The 21915-nt window shown below is 41.4% G+C and overlaps 1 protein-coding gene across 5 annotated transcripts in view; it reads left to right on the top strand.

The window, feature by feature from the left end:
* FMNL2 (formin like 2) overlaps nucleotides 1-21915 on the top strand; it is a 332517-nt gene that overhangs the window by 263385 nt on the left and 47217 nt on the right. For all 5 annotated transcript variants that reach the window (XM_069577505.1, XM_069577507.1, XM_069577506.1 and 2 more), the window contains 3 exons: nucleotides 95-203; nucleotides 4068-4144; nucleotides 7432-7525. In XM_069577505.1, coding sequence (XP_069433606.1) covers nucleotides 95-203; nucleotides 4068-4144; nucleotides 7432-7525 — 280 coding nt within the window. The remainder of the gene's footprint in view (nucleotides 1-94; nucleotides 204-4067; nucleotides 4145-7431; nucleotides 7526-21915) is intronic.

Raw genomic sequence — 21915 nt, 5'->3', positions numbered from 1 at the left:
AACAAATAGAGAACAGTGTCCATTTTTAAAGTGCATCTGCCCATGCTAAGAAAGTAATCCTTAGTTTTATAGAAGTGTCCCTTTTTATTTGTAGATACAATACTTTGCCAAGCAGAAGAACCCTGAAAAATTCAAGATTAGTGAGTAAGAAAGATGACGTGCATGTCTGTATCATGTGTTTACGTGCCATCATGAATTATCAGGTATGTTTCTGTTTATAATACTTAAAAAAAAATCTGAAATCATCAGACTAACTGTTGTTCTCTTTGGTATCTTTGTATTTCTATTTGAAGTAAATATCAGGATTTAATGAAATTTTTTAGAGAAGAAAGGTCTGGTTCCTTCTACTGCTCGTAATTCATTGCCCTTTTAGTTAGCATTTCTGATGTATAATATATTTAAAGGGAAGACATTTTCCTCCTCCAGTGGTAAGCTTGTTTAGATTACTTGGTAAGTGTTTGTGACTATTAGAGACAGAGTAAGCCACTGGTTTGGGGCAATAATGGAACAACTTTAGGAACCTGGGAATGAATAATCACACACTGGGTAGGTTGTTGTTCCTCAAAGAGTTATGTGATGACAGGCAAGGAATTATAATTACTGTGTGTTGGACTCTGTGGTTCCTAATCTTCATGAGAAGCACTTAGAGGATGCTTGGTAGAAGAGCAGAGTCCTCCTTAGATGACTGATACAGATTATCTTCACTCTGAGAAACACTGGGAGTTACTAATTACAGTATGTGGGATTAATCCTAATGACAGAGTAGGAATTAGAGCCTGGAGTATCTATGGTGAACGGAAGGGTCAAAGGTATAGTTATAAAATCGAACCACGGCTGAGAATTTAGACATGGTTCAAATAAGAAAATAGGATTTTATCTCCATTGACACAGATTCTATAGATGGGTCCAAATAGAAGCTGATGGTAAATACATAGATCAGTATTAGAGTTCAAACCCAACATAAACTTGCCAGATTAAATTTAAGAAGGGAAACATGCCTTTATTCTTCCAGTCAATTAATTTTTTTGAGCATTGCCCGATAGACCCTATTCTGCTGCTGCTGCTGCTGCTAAGTCGCTTCAGTTGTGTCCGACTCTGTGCGACCCCACAGACAGCAGCCCACCAGGCTCCTCCGTCCCTGGGATTCTCCAGGCAAGAACGCTGGAGTGGGTTGCCATTTCCTTCTCCAATGCGTGAAAGTGAAAAGTGAAAGTGAAGTCGTTCAGTCATGTCTGACTCTTAGTGACCCCATGGACTGCAGCCTACCAGGTTCCTTCGTCCATGGGATTTTCCAGGCAAGAGTACTGGAGTGGGGTGCCATTGCCTTCTCCGAGACCCTATTCTAGCGTAGGGAACACAGCAGCAAAAAAATAAATACCCCAGGGAACTTAGTTTCTATTGAGAGGAGACAGTGTTAGACAATTGGTGAACTATATATAGCACTCCAGATAATAATAGTGATGAAATAGAAGCTGACACTTACACAGTGCTTCCTACAGTCTAGGACTTTAAAACCTATTACTTCATTTAAGCCTCAAAAGAGTCCTGTGAGATTGGTAATATTACTGTCCCGTTGTACTCATGAGGAAACTGAAACACAGAGAAGTTAAGTGTGGCTATAAGCGGCGAACTCGGATTTGAACTGAGGAAGACTGGCTCCAGAGAACTAAGTCCTGTAGAAAAAATAATCAAGCAATAAGAATAAGTGCCAAAAATGCGAGTTCATTTTTAAATAGGCTAGCCAGAAAAGTGTCATGGAGAAGGTAACATTTATGTAACAACTAGAATAAGGGAACAAGGTAAGGAATATTTAAGAAAGAAAATTATAGTCAGAGAGAAGGGCAAGTGCAAAAGTTGCTGAGGCAGGAATAGGTCTGGTGTGCGCAGGTCAGTTTGGCTGGATCAGGATGAGTAAGTGAAGAGGAGCAGAAGGTGAAATCTGAAGTTACAGAGGGGTCCTGATTATGTAGGGCTTTAAGTCATTGAAAGGACATTGGCTTCACGCTGGCTGGAATGCCATTGAAGGGTTCTGAGGAAAAGTGTGACTTGATCTGTCACTGGCATTTAGCATGATCCGTCTGGCCTCTTTGTTAGAATTGACTCCAGGGGGCAAAGACAAAAGGAGGTAGACCTTTTAGAAGGCTGTTGCGTTAATTTAGGTGAATGTTGATGGTGGTATGAACCAAGGTAATAGCAGCAGAGGTGAAGAGAGGTGGCCAGACTCTGACTTTGTTTTGGTGGTAAGGGCAGTAGCAGTGGGGATGTGGTGAGGAGTCAAGGACAGCTCTCAGCGGTTTGTCCTGGGCACCTCTGAGATGGAGTTGCCATCTGCTAAGACGTGGAAGGCTGCAGGATGAGCAGATTTGGGAGACCTTATTAGTATTCCAGTTGGAGAGATGTTAACTGTGAGATGTGCATAGACGTCTAAATAGAGATCTTAAATAGGTGGTCAGAAATGCCAGTCGGGAGTTCAGGGTCTGGAGGTTTGGGCTGGAGCTACAAGTTTGAGAGTCAGTAGCTGGCCTATAAAGACGGGGGAGTGAAAGAGATCAGCAGGGATAGACTGAGAAGCGAAGAATAAGCTGGGTCTCAAATAACTTTGGGCACCCTGTTTAAAGTCAGTGAGATGAGGAAGTACTAGCTAGACTGACTGGGAAGCAGCCGAGAAGTAGGAGCCGGGTCCAGGAGAGAGAGTGGTTGGCTGTGCCCAGTGCTGCTGCTGAGTCTTGTAAGATGAAGTTATGGCGTGGGCTCTAGCAAAGTGCAAGTCTTGAGTCATCTTGATACAGTTTGGTTGGAATGATGGGGATGCAGTGCCCGATGGACATGGTGTTGAGAGAGAATAGGAGGAGAGGAAGTGGAGACCATGAGTGTTTTAGAATTTTGCTGTAAAAGAATAGCAGAAAAATGAGACAGTGGCTGGACACAGGTTGTAGGGTTCAGAGAGATTCTGTTTTTGTTGTTTAAGATAAAAGAATTTGCATCATGTTTTTTATGCTAATGGTAATGAGTCAGAGAGAGAAATAATGATGGGGGAATGGGAGAATTGCTGGAGCATATGATGTTCTTTGGTCTTCCCTGGTGGCTCAGATGGTAAAGACTCAACTTGCAGTGCAGGAGACCTGGGTTTGATCCCTGGGTCGGGACAATCCCCTGGAGCAGGGCATGGCAACCCACTCCAGTATTCTTGCCTGGAGAATTCCATGGACAGAGGAGCCTGGTGGGCTACAGTCCATGGGGTCACAAAGAGTCAGACATGACTGATAATGTTCTTGAGTAGTAAGAGGGATTGGAATCAAGAGCTCAAGTAGGGGAAGGGCCTTAGATGGGAGCATGGAGAGTTCATCTTCAGGAAGAAGTAAGGAGGGAAGCCACAGATCTGTGTAGGTGTATTGATGTGGTGGTGGGAGCTTTTTTGGAAGTTTTTTTTCCTAATTGCTTGTGTTTTCTGGGTGTAATTGGAAATAAGGTCATGAGCTGAGAGTTTGCAGGAAAAGGAATAATCCCTCAACTTGGCAGAATTGAGAATGACTCTTGATCCTTTTACTGAGCTTTGTTCATTTTATAGAAGGACAAGGTAACATGTCTTAGAGCAAAGCAGGTTTTCCCTAGGCTTTGGGTCCTAAGAGCCATTGCTGATAGAGAAGGGATTAGAGGTGGTGGTCGTCAACCCTGCTGCGTAGTGAAGTCAGCTCAAAGAAATTCACATGCTAGGCCCCATCCTGAAGATTCAGAATAAATTGACCTGGAGTGAGGCCCAGAGAGCTGGTGTTTTGTTGACTTTTCCAAACAGCAGGATTGAGATCACTGGCCTGGAGCCTTTTCATCATTTTGATAGAGACACATATAGTTTATTCATAGAGAATGGGAATATAGTACCTTGATAATAACATCATTCCTGAAATTTTTCATAGAGAAATACGTGCAGACACTGTGCTAGAGACATAAGTGTACTTATAATGATATAAAATTACATTAGGTAGAAACTTCAGGTTTTTGCTTTTTAATCAACATTGGCAGTTCTCTCAAATAGCTCGTAATGCTTTGTGTTTTCATATCCATTTCAGTATGGTTTCAACATGGTCATGTCTCACCCACATGCTGTCAACGAGATTGCACTAAGCCTGAACAACAAGAATCCAAGGTAAGCTGGATTCATACTGTCCAAATCTTTTTTTTTTTTTTTTCCGAGTGAAATGTTTACATTTATATTGAAATATGCACTAAAACAGAATGAGTTCTACTGGTCAATGAAACTTTGCCAAAGCGGAATCACAAAACTTCCGTTGGGGAGGTCCAGTCAGCTAGCAGCAGTGATCCCCAAGCAGGAACACCAAGGAGAAGCCTGGGTGACCCCAACCCCAAAAGCCTCCTTTGAAGAGGCTCCAATTCACTTCTCCCACATGCACCCACACAGATTTAGGAGCATAGCCATGCTCCTCATTTTCGTATATCTTTAGTTTCTTTTTTGCTGCAATAAATATAAAATTGGCAATGCTCATACACCACAACACAGACAATATCTCAGGCTTTAGCATACAGCTGTAAACAGTGACTAGGTTAAACAAATAAAAAAGGAAAAGAAAGTTGAACATTACTTGTAAATGACGACAGAATTCCTAAGAGCAGGATATGAGCTACTCAAGATTTGTTTCGGTGTGTTAAGGTTACTGACACAAAGTTCAGCTTTGGACCTATGTCTGGACTTGAGGTGGTAGCCAGTACACTGCCTGTAGCAGTCTAGAAATGCGTGGGGAACAAAACATGACCCAGCTCACCTCTGGCAGCACACCTCCAGCCTGCCACACTCAGGACAGGGCTGCAGAAACCTCCACAGTGGCGTCACAAGCTGCCGTCTAGTGTAGCAGAAATGGGTGGGCAAAGGAATGGGAATGTGCTGGGAGACCAACAGAAAAACACCTCGCTGGCTGCCTGCAAAACTGGCTCCTTAATCACAAGGACAATTAGGATGTTTCCCTTGGACAGTTCATTAAACTTCATATATATGTGTGTTTGTGTGTGTATATATATTATATATATATATATATATATATATATATGAACTCTAAAGATTAGGCATTAAGTTCTGTCACTGCAGCAAACTGGGTGGTCAAATGAAAAAAAAAAACAGATGAACACTTTTTGCCTAAAGCAGTGCAAAGCAAGCTGCAAGAAATGAAAGTGGACTCAGTATCTGCACTGTTAGCAATGGGGCTTACTTTTATTTCAAAGGCTAGTGGTTCAAATACTATTGCTCGAATAGCTCTGGTAAATATAAAATGTAGTAACATCCAAGGTTTATACACAGAAGCAAAGGAGCTGAAGGCCAGCTAACAAAGGGATATGTGACTCAGTCGAGAGAGAAGCTAAAAGCACATGATGCAGGAGAGACCTAACAGGGTTTGGACCATACCCCCATCTCTGACAACAGAAAAAGACCTGGAGAGCAAACAGTCTTTTCACACATAAAACTGCAGCTTAATTAATTCTCCTTCCTAGAATTATACCTCAGCTAAGAAAAAAAAAAATACTGTCCAAATCTTAATCAAACTAGGGACAGCAGAGAGCTCGTCAAGAATCAGATTGGAGTTTGGAAACTTTCAAGAGTGACTTTTTGAATGCGGATTGCCAGTAGACTCCTTGGCTAAGTAGAATTTTCTTTTCATCAATGTTACAGTTTTACATGTCGTGGAGTTGAGAAACTGGTGACAACTCTGGCCCTTCTCTTCAGGCTTTCATTCCTCTTGAGGCCTGGTTCTCAGCATCCTTTCAAATTTAGCAAAACTTGGTGAAGAGCTTGAAGCTGCCAGGTTGTCAGGCTTGGATCCAGGAAGAGTCTTGATACAGCCCTAGCCACACCACTTGGTGCTGAAAGCTCACTAAAACTACTACCGCTTGTCCACACTTCATTTGCAATCCTTACACATGTAACTTTTATTACCAAACTAAACAGAAAACACCACAAAACAAACACAACTGCATGCAGGTTTCTTTTCATGTTCACTTTCCTATAAAGGCAAGTGCCATATACTATTCATTTCACAGATTACCTCCAAAAGCCTGTCTTCATCTATTTATTTTAGTTCGTATAATGCTTTTCTGTTCTAATACATGTCTAGTTTCACACTGTTACTCCCTTTTATCAGATCTCTCTGACAAGATTGCACATCTGAAAACTGTTCATTCAGCTAAAAAATGTGATTAGAAATTACACCCTTTGTGATTGAGAATGCAATGCAAACTGTAAATCCTATTTAAATGTTGAATATTATTATTTCATACTTTCCCTGATGAACGCCTTTGCAACTTTGTGCTTGCTTCCTTAAGTTTACTAGAATCCCAACTAGTCATGCGTCTTTGTCTCTCTATCTGACACTGAGGGAAGTCATTATTCATTTTTCTTAAGACAATTGATACTGTGGGTTTTCAGAATGATCTTTGTTTAGAGGTTGGCAATAGCTTTTATTCCAGAAAAAAGATGAAATACTGAAGTAATCATACTCTGAAGAAATGATGCTGTCCTTGACATTGTGTTTGAAAACTGAGATTGTATCTCTAAGGTTCTCCTTCTAAAAATATTTTAGATGAAGTTTTATTTTCTTGAGTCAGAGAAAATATTCTTGTATTAGCACAGCTGTAAGCCAGCTACTTTCAGATCCTGTATGGGAAGAAGTAGTTTTGGAAGCTTGCATTATCATGGGAGACTTGTATGGAGCCACTGCAAATTAGCAGATTTGCAGTGTATTAACAGGACATTGATTTCAGTGGATTTTGAACTTTTTCAGCAAATGTTATATCTTTGACTCCAGAACCAGAGAAAATGTTTATCCAATGGGTGATTTTACTGAAAATTCTGTGTTTCCTATCTTCTTTAACTCATTAAAAAATACTTTTTCGACCATATTACAATGTCACTTGATGATAGAACAAAAAGACTGAATCTTCCCAGAATTTATTTTCATTTCTAAGTAACTTGTAATCCTGGGAGTGGGAAATATGCCTTGCAAACTTGCTACCCCAGAGAAGCCACATGTGTGGAAGATCGTAAAGGTTTTAAAATGTGTGTGTTTTCCAGTCTATGTCCGATGCAGGATACAGCATGCTTGGGGCTGGTGCACGGGGATGACCCAGAGGGATGTTGTGGGGAGGGAGGTGGGAGGGGAATTCATGTTTGGGATCGCATGTACACCCGTGGTGGATTCATATCAATGTATGGCAAAACCAATACAGTATTATAAAGTAAAGTAAAAATAAAAAGTTAAAAAAATAAATAAAATGTGTGTGTTTTAATATAACTGTGCCTTAATTAGTAAACATTAAAAAAAATACACTGGCAAATATTTATTATCTTATTCATCTTGGAAGGAACAGCTGACTCATCGTTCATTCCCTTTCACTGATTTGTGAGTTTTTTCCTTCTTGTTTTAACAGGACAAAAGCCCTTGTCTTAGAGCTGTTGGCAGCCGTTTGTCTTGTCAGAGGCGGGCATGAGATCATTTTATCAGCATTTGACAACTTTAAGGAGGTAGGATATTATCATCTTAAAAAGTATGTTCACATAAGCACCTTCTATTTGGACATCTTTGAACAGAATGATTGACCTTTTGTGTGTGTGTTATTGAAATAGAATTGACATATAATAGTTTCATGTGTACAACATAGTAATAGTAATTTGATATTCGTATATATTGCAAAGTGATCACAGCAATAAGTCTAGTTAACGTCCACCACCATGGTTTACTTGTTATTTATTCTAGGGCCCAAAGATATAATTGTTAATTTTCTCAAATGTCACTCAGGGAGGAGTAATGAACTTGGTCTAAATATCTTAAATGGATGCATTATGCTTTCTTGGCTGTACCATCTCCAAGAAGAATTAAAACCTCTTTGTAGCACTCCTTTTCCTATGGAGAATATGAAATAGCCAAGTCTGAAAACCGGTTCTGTTAAACGTATGTGGTTTCCATTTGTCACTTGAGCATCCGCCTTGTACATTTTATGAGCTCTTTCATCATAGTTACTTTCCTCAAATCACATGTATGATTCCTGCTTTGCTAGATGCACGAGGAACTGATCGAATAAATACAGACACTGATTTTTAGCAGTTTGTAATCTTAAGCAGTCCTGTCACATGAAAACAATAAACCAGTGTACATGCATGTTTGAAATGGAAACGAAATGACAACAAATGAAGAAACAATTACACACAGATAATGTGACACCAGGGATTCTGAACCAAAACAGCAAGACATCACAACTGAACTTACAGCCAGGTTCCTTTGGTGGTGGCGTGCAGCATTCTATAGCCAAGAAGGGTGCCTGCCAACTCCCGTGTATGTGTCTAACATCTGAGGCTACTTTGAGGTGGGATGTGACAAAAGCAATGGAAGGCACTTGGAGCCCCAGGTTATAATAGGAACATCAGCCAAGGTGTGCCTTTTATCCTGGTAATCCCATTTGATTTCAGATGCTTTTGGCTTAAGACCCAAGCTGGATGAAAAATCCAGATCTCAGAGGGACTTCCAAACTCTCTCTCGTCTTTCCTGGGACCCTCTAGGGTAGAACACAACTATTTGGAGTATTTATTGAGGACCTACTGTGTGCTGGCGGCTTGCCAGATACAACATGAAATTGTTTGGTTCTTATAGACAAGTGTTAATATCTCCATGTCATAGGAGAATAAAATTTCAAATATATCGTTTGCCCATGGCCCCATGGTCAGACAAGTAGAAAAGCTGGGGTTAAGATTTGGTGCTCCTGATTTTGAACTTCTGTTTCGGGTGATGTTTGGACCTGGTTATGTATCAGGATCCTGAGACAGGACCTAGGAGCCCATGCTCCCGCTCTGCTCCCTTAATTGGATTCACTACCGCAGCTGACAGGTATACTAATGACTGACACATAATCCTCTTCATGGGCTGGCGAGCTTCAAAGATGCTTCTGTCAACAGGGAGAACGGTCCTCCTGCCTCTTTATTTACATGGCCTTCCTCCCCTGCTGTCACTGCTTTTAGATTTTCATATTATCCATTTTGCTAATTCCAACCATGGACAGAACCTAATACTGTCTTTTTCTGTATTCAACCTTAGTAGTAAAAAAAATATCTGGGTTCTAAGAAAATGATGAAGAATAGTAGTGAATCTTTAAATTCATATTCTGGCTTCCAAAACACATAGAGTCTCTTTTTAAATAAATGTATTCATTTTAATTGGAGGCTAATTACTCTGCAACACTGTAGTGGCTCTGCCATACTTTGACATGAATCAGCCACGGGTATACATGTGTTCCCCGTCCTGAACCCCCCCTCCCCATCCCATCCCTCTGGGTCATCCCAGTGCACCAGCCCCAAGCACCCTGTCCCATAAAACACATAGTCTTGAGAGAGAAGAATGTGTGAGTGCTTGTCTGTGAATGTTTTTATATGTCATAAACAGGATGTAAAACTTGTATTTATAAATAAGGAGATAGTGGGTGGATGGGTCTAAAATGAAAGTAAAACAGCATGTGAAGCTAACCGAACTTGAAAATCTTTGTCATTAGATCATATCACATGCTGAAAAGGCTGAAAAGTCTTTTCCACACTGGAAGCACTCACTATACAGTTATCAGTGACCCTTGTCGCTGGGCTTCCTTGGGCTTCCCTGAATAGCTCAGTTGGTAAAGAATCTGCCTGCATTGCAGGAGACCCTGGTTTGATTCCTGGGTTGGGAAGATCCCCTGGAGAAGGGATAGGCTACCCACTCTAGTATTCTTGGGCTTCCCTTGTGGCTCAGCTGGTAAAGAATCTGTGCAATGTAGATATAACTGTGCTAATAATAACAAGCAACTGATTATACTGCAGATCAAATTATGCCTTGAAATTATAATTGTAGAGAGTCAGTATTTCGGAGAAGGCGTTGGCACCCCACTCCAGTACTCTTACTTGGAAAATCCCATGGATGGAGGAGCCTGGTAGGCTGCAGTCCATGAGGTCGCTAAGAGTCAGACCCAACTGAGCGACTTCCCTTTCACTTTTCACTTTCATGCATTGGAGAAGGAAATGGCAACCCACTCCAGTGTTCTTGCCTGGAGAATCCCAGGGACAGGGGAGCCTGGTGGGCTGCCGTCTATGGGGTCGCACAGAGTCGGACACGACTGAAGCGACTTAGCAGCAGCAGCAGCGGAGTCAGTATTTGCTGAAACCAGTAAATCATGAGATGAATGTTAAATTTGTTTTCTCTTAGATAAGGTAGAGTGCCTTTCTTACACATAATACAAAAGACTTACAGAGTTGAGTTTTAACTATCTGGTATCAGAATTGTATATGGTTTAGCCATTTAGGGCATTATGTGTACTCAGTTGAGAAAAACAAAAAGTAATCCTAAATCTTATAGCTGGTTAGTAGTACAGAGAAGTAAGTGTTGACTCTGAATTTGTAGAGCTTTAACCCAGATCTCCCTTATTTGTGTAATTTCTTATGAACGATGGTGGGTGTTTAAATTCTGATGTCTCCTTGGGCCAGCAGTTGCTTCTCAGAGAAAACAAACCATGTCACATGGGAGAGGGGACAAGGACAGTGCTGGTTCTGTGTGTGCTCTTGGCTTGCGCTGACCTCAAGCTGTGGTATTCATGTAGACAGGCCAGGAGAAGGATTATCCTAATAACCAGAATCTACATTCTTAGGGGTATGTGAGAAGAGAATCTACTTATTTATCTGTTCAATCTGAGGTTTGAATATTTGTGTTAGTTTATGTTGATCTTTGTTTTATTTTATTTTTTTTTTATTTATTTATTTTTTTATTTTTAGTTTTTTATTTTTTAAATTTTAAAATCTTTAATTCTTACATGCATTCCCAAACATGAACCCCCCTCCCACCTCCCTCCCCATAACATCTTTCTGGGTCATCCGAATAGAATGCCACCCACAGGTCAGCATCTTCTGAATTTCTTTTCTCTTTTGCTTCTATCTTTATGTGAGGGGATTTTTTTCCCCCATGTATGTCACAGTGAACAGTATATTCTTCAGTCATTTTAGCAAAATGTCACTGAAATCTTGGGTTTAGGGAGGTTTGGGAGGCAGTTGTTCCTGACTAGGAAAAGTTGTCCTTGTGGTCTCAGATGCCCAGTGCAGGTAGAATTTTGGTCAATGAGAAATGCCTATTGAGCTGCCCATAGCAGAGAGAACACAGCCAGCCACCAGAATCCTCGGGAGGAGGACCATGGCAGGGTCTTTGCCCTCAAGAAGATTGTTCTTCATGCTTTTATCTCATTTAGTAAGTGGGATTCCATTCATCTCCTTAGAGAAAAATGAAGAGATTAACCCACCAGTTGAAGACTGGAGGGCTTCAACATCAGGTATTGATATCTATTTTTGAAGATAAAGTAATATGCATTAGAGTGCCAGACCCTCTCCAGTATTCTTGCCTAGAGAATCCCAGGGATGGGGGAGTCCGATAGGCTGGCGTCTATAGGGTCGCACAGAGTTGGACACGACTGAAGCGACTTAGCAGCAGTAGCAGCAGCAGCCAGACCCTCTGGGCTTGGATCACTGTTAGAACATAGCTGAGCATACTGCTGCAATGTGGCACCAGATGCTGAAAGCATATTTAAAGACTACACATTTTAAGTATGTAGCACGATCTTTTTTCCTCTCTGCTTCTTGAGCCACCAAATCCATTCTCTCCTATTTCACTACCACTAATTAATTCAAACGTAAGTGAAAAGAAAGTATATTTTAGCTTTTGACAGATTTTAACATGTGATTATGTTAATTTATCATATTTCAGTTAATATTTAAAATCCCAACAAGTGTGATTTTCTGTGTTTTTGCAGTGAAGTCTTATGGGTTGTCTTACAATATCTGAAGTACATATTTTAGGAAAATAGCACTTCTAGTTTAATGGTATCTGATGGTGAGAAGGGTTTCCCTGGTGGCTCAGTGGTAAAGAATCCATCTGCTAATGCAAGAGACGCAGGAGAGGTGGGTTTGATCCCTGGGTTGGGAAGATCCTCTGGAGGAGGAAATGGCAATTCACTACAGTATCCTTCCCTGGGAAATCCCATGGACAGAAGAGCCTGGCAGGCTACAGTCTATGGGATCCCAAAGTCTGACTTGACTAAGCAGGCACGCAAGATGGTGGGGAAGGATATTAACCCAAGACCTTGCTTTTGGTGGGTTTGGAGGTTTGGGACTAAGCCTGACATCACTGAGCAAGCACATATATCACCTCAATGTTTATCATAATAAATAAGTTTTAATTACATAACTTTTTTGTAATTACATAACTTTGTAATTACATAAATCTTGTGCCAAGCATCATTTGTGACATGACTGAACCTTTAGTCATCTCTTATGCTCCTTGAATTCTTTTCCCTTAAAAAGTTATTTTTTTTTTTAAGTAAAAGAAGTTAACACATCTGGTTGTGATGTTGAAACATCTCGTGAAAATTTATGGTCCTGAATTGAGGACTAGGGTGAGAACAAGGAGTCATCTGTTTTTTTCTAATTTAGCCACGTATAAGGACAGAGTGTCATCTTCCCTAACTGATGGTTTCTTAGTTACCTAGCAATATATGTTCATGAGCATTTGGTCTACCAGACAGAAGAAAGAATACATTTGAAAGTAAAGGTTGCTGTGTTGGTATTTACATTAGTTCAGGGTCTTGTTTACAAGAAGCAGAAACTAAGCCTAGCAGTGTCTAGGCTAAGATTGGAAGGATGGGTTGATTGGAAGGATGTCAGGGAATGCACAGAGGTCATAAGGAGCCTGGAGAAACAGGTCTGGAAAATAGGCAGGCATTCCTAAAAGGTAGTTGGACTCAGGCTGTGACCTTGAAGCCTGGACACCATAAACACTGTTTGGGGTTCTGGTCATGCTTTTTCTTTTCTCTCAAAGGACATGGACCACAGCTAGCAACCCACTGGGTCATAAAGCTAACTTAACTGGTTAAGGACATCAACTGGCCTCCACTTTGGAGTCAGAACACTGTATTTAATTCAGTTTCCCTTAGGAACCCTGAGGTTGCCTACCTAGACCTTGCTCTAGGTCAGCCTATTTCTTTTTGCTATATTTATTCTTTGATGTAGCTTAGAAATTGCCTTTAAGAAAGTGTCCCCAAAAGTTGGTCAAAAAAAGCATGCCTGTTTTAAATCACAAGGAAAAAGTACTGAGGCCGTGCAGACTCTGCAGCAGAATAGCTCACTATGACACTAATAATAAAAATTCTCTGAGGTCTTTGAGCTACCCACTTCCCCAGACTGCTGGAAGGTGCACCTGGAATTCATCAGGATTCCAGATCGATTATAACTGTGTTCTCATCTGCTTCCAAAATGACAGCATCTGGCTTTAACAAATAAACCCGAGGCCTGAGTTTGGTTATTAAAGGCCCAACGCCTTCCCACTTTGGACCTTCCAGCACAGATAAATGGAGCCTTGTGAAATGAGTCACTTGAGGCCACCAATTCTCTTGGACATAGCACTCTTGGCAGGAGCCATTATTTTTTTCACCTATTGCTAGAAGGCTTGCTAAGTAAGCTGATGTGGTTTAGCTACTGGGCATCTGAAAGCACTTGTGCTACACATGATTATGTTGATTTAAGAAAGCCTGTCAAGTTTTATTTACAGTGGACCCAATTGGGCAGGAAGGAGAGCAGACATTCTGGTGTGTTTCCAGCATCCTTCTGAGTTTAATCCCATCTAATCTAACCTCTCAAATATTTGAAGGGGATAGGATTATAAACCCAGCACAAGCCATCAGAATAACTCATTCACTGGTAAAATTCTCAGCATAGAGGGCAGGGTACTTAGTTTTTTCAGTCTTTTCTTGAGTTATAAGCAAAGTAGTCGTTTAAGTCTCAAACTCTGGGAGTGATAGTTCTGGAGCATGTGTGTATTTCATCCTAGCAGGCCAGAATTAGGTCAGTCTAATAAGAGTCTGGAAGGAATCGGGAAGTAAAGTCACTGTGACTGTCTTTTGGACTGTGTACTCACTGAGGCAGTTGTTACTTGCTCGTGATAAATTACTCCGAACGTAGTCTTCTTAGACTCATGGATTGTGTGTGTCAGGAGGTCAGGCTGGGCATGCCATGGTTAATTGTCTTTGGGCCTTTGCATCTCGGGTCTCATCAGGGAAGATCCGATTGACGAGGCGGGCTTTCACTTGGAGGTTTTCTCGTGCATATGTCTAGTTTCTGGGCTGTGATGACTCAAAGGCTGAGTTTGTGAGTCAACCAGAGTTGCCTGCATGTGGAACTCCCTGTGGCTGGAGCTTCTTGTGGCCTGACAGCTGGCCTCTCACAGGGAGTGTCCAGGAGGGAGAAGCTGCAGAGCAGGCATTCAGAGAGACAGAAGTCACAACGTGTCTTTTGAACTTTCCTCTGAAGTCATCAGTGTCGCTTCTGCTATGTTCTGTGGGTTACAAGCGAGTCCCTAAGGCCAACCCAGATGCCAAGGGGAAGGCAATGACTCGACTTCTTGATGGTGGAGGGTAAGGGTCACAGTGCAGAAGAACATGTGGGTGGAAGAGACTCCTGGGGTCATCTTTGGAAAATACAATTCACCTTAATAACTTTTTGAGAATTTATCCATTTAGCTGTTCCTCTTCTATTTTTTCTTTTTCACCCAATGTAATACTTGGTTTCTCCTCAGAACCAAAAACTGTATAAACTTTTTCATTGGAGAGAAAAATACTGGTTACTACTTTTTTTTGGAGGAGAAAGGAGCCATTTGTATAGGGTTACTGAGCCCATGGTGAGGAACTAGTTGCTTGTCTATCATCTCAGTCTTTATTGTGGAGTAAGGAAGTGAAGGCTGCTATCCTGCTGAGAATCAAAGGATGAGTCATGCTAACTTGCAGGAAAAAAATTATGAGCATTTCCGTGCCCCTATCTGTCAGAAACAATGATAAACATTGGAAATAAGTATGACCATTAAGAGTTCTATCCTTAAGAGGGACCATCCTAATCCAGTTAAGGAAACCAGTATTTCTGTAGTCATTGCTCCAGGCTGTATGAAGGTAAATGCCAGGTGCTTCGCAAAGAAGAACAACTAACCAGGAGGAGGAGAAGGACGGAGGGCAGATACGGGGTCTGAGCTTTCAGGGGATGCTTCCTGTAGGAAAGGGTGCCTGAGCTGAGTTTAGGATGAATAAGAATTAACCAGGTATATTAATTTCTTGTCACTGTTGTAACAAATTGCCACAAGCTTTAGTGGCTTAAAACATCACAAATTTATTATTTTGCAGTTTTGTTGGTCGTATGTATATAAAATATAGTCTGTAGGATGCTGTTCTCCTGGGGAATCTATTTCCTGTCCTTTCAGTTTCCAGAAGTTGCTTCCATTCTTGGCTCATGGCCCCTTCTCTTCTGGCCTCCTTCCTTTAATGACCATTGTGATTATATTTGGCTCACCCAGATAATCCAGGATAATCTACCCATGTCCATATCCTTGGCTTAATCATATCTTCAAAGTGCATATTTCCTTACACATAAGGTAAATAATCACAGTAATAGGATTAGGACTTAGACATCTCTGTGGCCTACCACATCAGGTAAAAATGTCACTTGATGTGAAGAACGTGGCATCTTCATAAACCTTCAAGGACTTTGTGTGCTGTGTGCTTAGTCGCTCAGCCGTGTCCAACTCTTTGTGACCCCTCGGACTGTGGCCCACCAGGCTCCTCTGTCCATGTGCATTATCCAGGCAATAATACTGTAATGGGTTGCCATGCCCTCCTCCAGGGGATTTTATCCAGCCCAGGGATCAAACCCAGGTCTCCTGCATTGCAGGCTGATTCCTTACCATCCGAGCCCTAGGGAGCCCTCCAGGACGTTAGTTCACCTTGTATCTCCAGTCCACCTTAAGTCCAGTCTCACAGAAGGTAGGCTGTGGGAAGAGAACAGATGGGATAGAAAGTTACGAGCAGATCATGAAACCAATCCCTCATGACTTACTCTAGAGACTTCCTATTGTCCAGTGGCCTGAGGTCACAAAAAGCAGGTGATATATTCCTCACTCTTCTCCAAGCAGTGGACGTTTCAGTTGACTCTCTGTTAGTAAAGAACCGGCTGTAACATTTTGCTGCAGAAGTCAGGTGGGTGGGCCCAGGGTGGGTCAGGTTGACAGAGTGGGCTGTGGGTGGGGTCTGAAGTTTCTTTTAGACACTTTGACACTCATAGGCCCAACTCCTTGGGCCTCTTCCTCCATTGATAGTTGTCTGCTCCCCCAGTGGTTATATTCATTCATTTCTAACATCTTTAGGACTTTCCTGGGATGTGGGCCGGGAAAGCTTTTTTAAAATTTTTAATTAAAAAAAGTACAGGAGATGATGATACCTGGGGCACACAGTGGTAAAGAGCCTGCCTGCCAAATGTAAGAGACTTAGGAGATATGAGTTTGATCCCTGGGTCGGGAAGATCCCCTGGAGGAGGAAATGGCAAACTGCTTCAGTCTTCTTGCCTGGAGAATCCTGTGGACAGAGGAGCCTAGTGGGCTACAGTCCATGGGGTTGCAGAGAGTTGGACATGACTGAGCCCACACGTACAAGGCAGATTATCGTGATTTCTGGTGAGCATTTGTAGAGATGCTTTGCCTCTCAACCCAACTTTAATAGACCCTTGTCTCTCTCCACAAGACTGAATGCAATTTTGCACAACAGGGATCTTCATCTGCTATTTCATTTGTAGCAACCACTTAAAAAAAAAAAAGATAGGGTGTTGCCTCCTTGTTTTAATGCATGTAAAATGCTATTTCTTGTGCCCTTTGCCAACTGTAAAGCAGTTGGCCTGCATGCCCTGATATTATATTCTAGGAAGGTAATGAAAGATCTTGAGAGAAAGCAGAGAGAGCTGTATATTATTGCTTTAAGGCTCCAGAGAATCTGAAGCAGAGGCTGGCTCAGGGCCCTCCACATGGATGTTTCACCTGGGAGGTGTTTCTTTGACATTGAGATGATGCTTTGGTTGTGGGTACATAAGAATGGTATGAAGCACTCTGCTGTGTGTTGATAATAGAATTGGAGTCACAACCCCTCTAACTTTGGCAATATCATCACCAAGTACCATTAGAATGGGAATTTTCAGTTGCTGGTCAGGATTTGGTATTTTCTGCAGAGTAAGGCTAAAGGATCTTTAATTGTAGGCTCTCCTTGGTTTCTTTTTCTATGTGAAAGCTGCTACTGCTAAGTCACTTCAGTCACGTCCAACTCTGTGTAACCCCATAGATGGCAGCCCACCAGGCTCTGCTGTCCCTGGGATTCTCCAGGCAAGAACACTGGAGTGGGTTACCATTTCCTTCTCCAATGCAGAAAAGTGAAAGTGAAGTCGCTCTGTCGTGTCTGACTCTTCGTAACCCCATGGACTGCAGCCTACCAGGCTCCTCCATCCATAGGATTTTCCAGGCAGTGGGGGCCATTGCCTTCTCCATGTGAAAGCACTGCCTCCCTATTCTCTCTCCTCCTTGCCCATCCTGACTTAAGTATACTTTTGTATTCTACCTTTTGTTTGGCTGTTTTTTTAAGTTGTTTTAAATAAGTGGAACTAGAAAGAATTGCTTTTCAATGTCAAATAATTTTGAATTATGGGTTATTTTAGTTGTTATTAAGTCTAGGCTAAGCAGTGGCTACGCCAAGACATAGGACCACATAAACCATCTTACTAAATAAGCTTGTAGATCCAAATAGAGCTGTTAAAATAATTATGAAAGTGTTTGTAAAAAAAAAGATTTGTTAACTAGGAAAAGACAAAGCATATTTATGCATCTGTGTGTATACATGTTATATGCACGTACATGTGTTATGAGTAACAGTGGAAAGATTATTTATGCACAGTGATGTATGTGTGCTCAGTCGTGTCTGACTCTTTGTGACCCCGTGGACTGTAGCCTGCCAGGCTCCTCTGTCCATGGGATTCTCCAGGCAAGAATACTGGACTGGGTTGCCATATCCTCCTCCAGGGGATCTTCCTGACCCAGGGATCGAACTTGTGCTTCTTTTGCCTTTTGATTGGCAGGCAGATTCTTTACCACTGCACTGCCACCTGGGAAGCCCATTTATGCATAGTAGTAGGCTGTAGTCTATGGGGTCGCTAAGAGTTGGGCATGGCTGAGCGACTTCACTCTCACTTTTCACTTTCCTGCATTGGAGAAGGAAATGGCAACCCACTCCAGTGTTCTTGTCTGGAGAATCCCAGGAATGGGGGAGCCTGGTGGGCTGCTGTCAATGGGGTTGCACAGAGTCGAACACCACTGAAGAGACTTAGCAGCAGCAGTAAGCCCTAAAGAGAAGCCAGTGAAAGAGTTTGGAGTAGCAGTGTTACTTTCAATTTGCATGTATGTTTATTTCTACTGCTTGTAATGTTTGGGAGGTAACATTTTGTCTTGTGTAGTTAAATGTCCCTGTTGTGTACAGTGAGATTTTCCCTCCCAGGAACTTTCCATTTGGCTTCCTCTTGTCCTTTCTAAAGATGCGCAGTTGTCTTTTGTGTAACATCTCTCCAAAAATACAAGCATGGCTCATGGCCACTTTTTTTTTTTTCCCCCAGGACTAGTAAGGCAGAATTCTTTGGAAGTTCTAGGGAATTGTTGAGCAAATTTCTTCTCAGAGAAAAAACATTGTTGTAAGATCAGGAGAGTGTGACAGAAAATAAAAGTCATGATTTTTGTCCCACAAAATTTCCATTGCTTTGAAAAAGACAGGGCTGACTTTAATAATACTTAGTTAAGGACCAAATGTGGGCTAAAATTAGCTATAACTCAAAACAGTTGTGTTTATATTTAAAATTTTATTCCCTTTTATAATTTAAGCTAAAGTTTTAGTTCTTTTTGCCAATGAATATGCTGATTGACCTTTATGAGTGAAGTTCAAATTTCATTTGAAATTTAAATAATTCTAAAACATGAGCATGTTTATTTGGGCTCCAAAGTCAGTACAGAAGGATTTTGTTTTGGTTTGTTTTAAATTAACAAACAATCATCTTCAGAAAGAAAACATGAGCAGTGTTCATGAAAGTGTTGCATTTTATTCCATGTTTTAAATCTTACCTAGTATGTTAGTTAAGTGTTTTAAAAAGGCATATGCATGTACAGTAATAGTAAAGCTACGTTTATTTGCTGAGTGCTGACAGGCTAGCATATATTACTCTAATGATAATCGCTACCCAGTAAATTAGGAATAAGCAAAGAGGGGTTCAGAGTAAATAGGCCAACTGACATACTTTAGTAAGTGGCAAGCTTGGCATTTTTATACCGATCCATTGAACTCATAGCCAGTGTTACATAACATATTGTCAAGGCTCATAGTGGTATATAACATATTGTCACATATCAAACACCTTCTACACAAATTGCTACACACCTTCAATCTTCTGCCAAAAGGCAAACTTAGTCAAACAGTTATTGATTGGGTAGATTATTGGAATGTTTGAAGTTATTTGTAAAACCCAAGAATGGGATTCCCTGGTGGTCCAGTGGCTAAGAATCTGCCTTGCAATGCAGGGGATGCAGGTTCGACCCCTGGTCAGGCAACTAAGATGCCACAACTAAGACTCTATGCAGACAAATGAATAAATAAATATTAAAAAAACAAACAAAAAAACCCAAGATAATCTGAGCTGTTTGTATGGAGTCCAAAGAGAGGCGTGAAGTCTTGTGCACAATTACAAAGGAAGAGACTTGATTTAGTCAGTGGAGGCAACTCTGGGAGCAGAGAGAGAGACGGGCAAGTCTGTCCTAGGGGTGGTATGTGTTGGAATAAATGTGCTAGTTTACAAGAAAAAAATATCTGACTGGGACCCATGTTACAGAGTATAAAGCATGACAGGAGGCAATCACAATTAAGGTTCTGATGAATCGTGGAGGTTCAGAAAATCTTCACTGTGATGAAAAAAGAAATCTCAACTGGAAGACAGATGTAAGTAGGAGGGAAAAGGAAAATGGAAAGGGAAGCAACAGTACTTTATAGTTTTTAAAGTGCTTTTATATCAACTCTATTTGATTTTGTGGAAATCTAAGAAGGCATTATATGTAATCCTGATATATCTTAAAAATTATCAATCTCTGCATAAAAAAACAGAGGGCAGAGACGCTAGAGTTTGGAAGACAGGCAGGTCAGACATTAAATGACTGGGCCCTGAACCAAATCTGTGTCCATGACAGTGGGTATGAAGCCATAAAACCGAGGAAAAGTGGACAAGAGACAGCGTGATCCTCTGAATTGAGGATGGACATAAGGTGGAGAATAAGCATCTATTCTGACAGCATAAATTTATTTAAGAAGGAAACACAGCCACAGCGAACAAATAAGAGCTGGGATTTTTTTTTTTTTTCAGGTGAAGAAAATTGTCTTTTTAGGTTAATTTTTTTAGTGATGGTAAAATGTCCAAGATCAGAGTCTTAGTTCTGCACTGAAGATAATGAATGAGAGAACAGGCTTAAACAGAGGTGACTGGGAATTGTGTGTGTGTGTTTTCCAAGTAGAGAATAGGATTATACTAAAGAAGTTGAACTCCACAAAGGCACCAGGCTAGAATGAGCTACAGGGATTCTCAGAAGAAGCCAACACATGACACAAAGGTAGGCAAGAAGGAAGAGGATCCCTGGTGAGTCTGGTATATTGTGTGCAAGTCTTGCTTTAGGTGACAAGTTAGTCACATGGTCTCTATATCCCTTCCAGTTCTACCGTTTTATGATTCTATATAAAATTTTAGAATTGTATATAGACTATATATTCTATATAAAAATAAAGATAAAGTGCTTCTTTGACTACAGATATTAAAACAAGACACCTAGATAATGATAGGTACAAGAATTTATGAACACAAGCAAAAAGTAATGTGTCCTAGGCTAGTTGATAAGATAGTGACAGTCTTAGGACAGAAATATTAATAAGTTATGGTGATTTTAGCCTACATTGTGATTTTAGTCTCTAGTTCCCTTTTATGACTGCCTGGAAATGGCTGCATCAGTCTCTAAACCCAGAAAATGAAAGTGTTAGTCGCTTAGTCATGTCCGACTCTTTGTGACTCCATGGACTATTGCCCGGCAGGCTCCTCTGTCCATGGGATTTTTCCAGGCAAGAACACTGTAGCGGGCTGCCATTCCCTTCTCCAGGGAATCTCTCCAACCCAGGGACTGAACGTGTGTCTCCTGTATTGCAGGCAGATTCTTTACCATCTGAGCCACCAGGGAAGCCCCTGTAAGCCCAGATCTCACTTAAAAATCTAAAGGAGCTTGCTGCTCCTCTAACCAGCAGGTGGGCTGAGCTTGTGGACATGCTGTGGGTACCTGCCCCTAGGAACATCACGTCTGGGAAAGCTGAAAGCATCCTGGCTTGGGCGTGTGTGAAAGCCTGCGCTCCGGAGTCGTGGTTTATGCTCTGTAGCTCTGGCTCACGGTAGATCCATAGCCACTTCACACTCCTTTCACGCATGGCTCCTGCCCAGCTCTTTATACTATGTACCGATCTGCCAGGAATATATAGTCCACTCAGTTTTCATTCAGACATTGGACTGAAAGATGCTCAGAACAGGAAAGTGGCTCAGTGGTTCCTGATGATGGTCCAGCAACCACTGCCACTCTCCTTTCCTCATAAAGTTGAGCTCTCAGACAGAGTCTCCCCATCAGCTGTGCGTCACTGCAAAGTGGAAATGGCCAATCACAGTAACATGAGCTGTAGCTCTGTTTTGTTTCAGCAATTTGGTTTGGGCCATGGGAAAATGAGGGTTCCTTCCATACTAGTACATGTACCAGCAATACATGTGGTAGCCCAGATTAGCTGATACGCTGCTAAGGACCACACTGAATTTTCCATGTGGAAGTGGCTTCCAGGAATAGGTGAAAACCTAGGGAAGAGTATTTTCTGTATGGTAGGTAGCAAGGACATGTTTAGTGCTTTGGTAGAAAGTAATCTTTTGGTTCCTTGCCTGTTTGTTCTTGATGGTTT

This window comes from Ovis canadensis, chromosome 2, assembly GCF_042477335.2.
Source record: "Ovis canadensis isolate MfBH-ARS-UI-01 breed Bighorn chromosome 2, ARS-UI_OviCan_v2, whole genome shotgun sequence".
Lineage (NCBI taxonomy): Eukaryota > Metazoa > Chordata > Mammalia > Artiodactyla > Bovidae > Ovis > Ovis canadensis.
The sequence above is the reverse complement of the archived record's forward strand: the minus strand, read 5'-3'. Positions and strand labels throughout refer to the sequence as shown.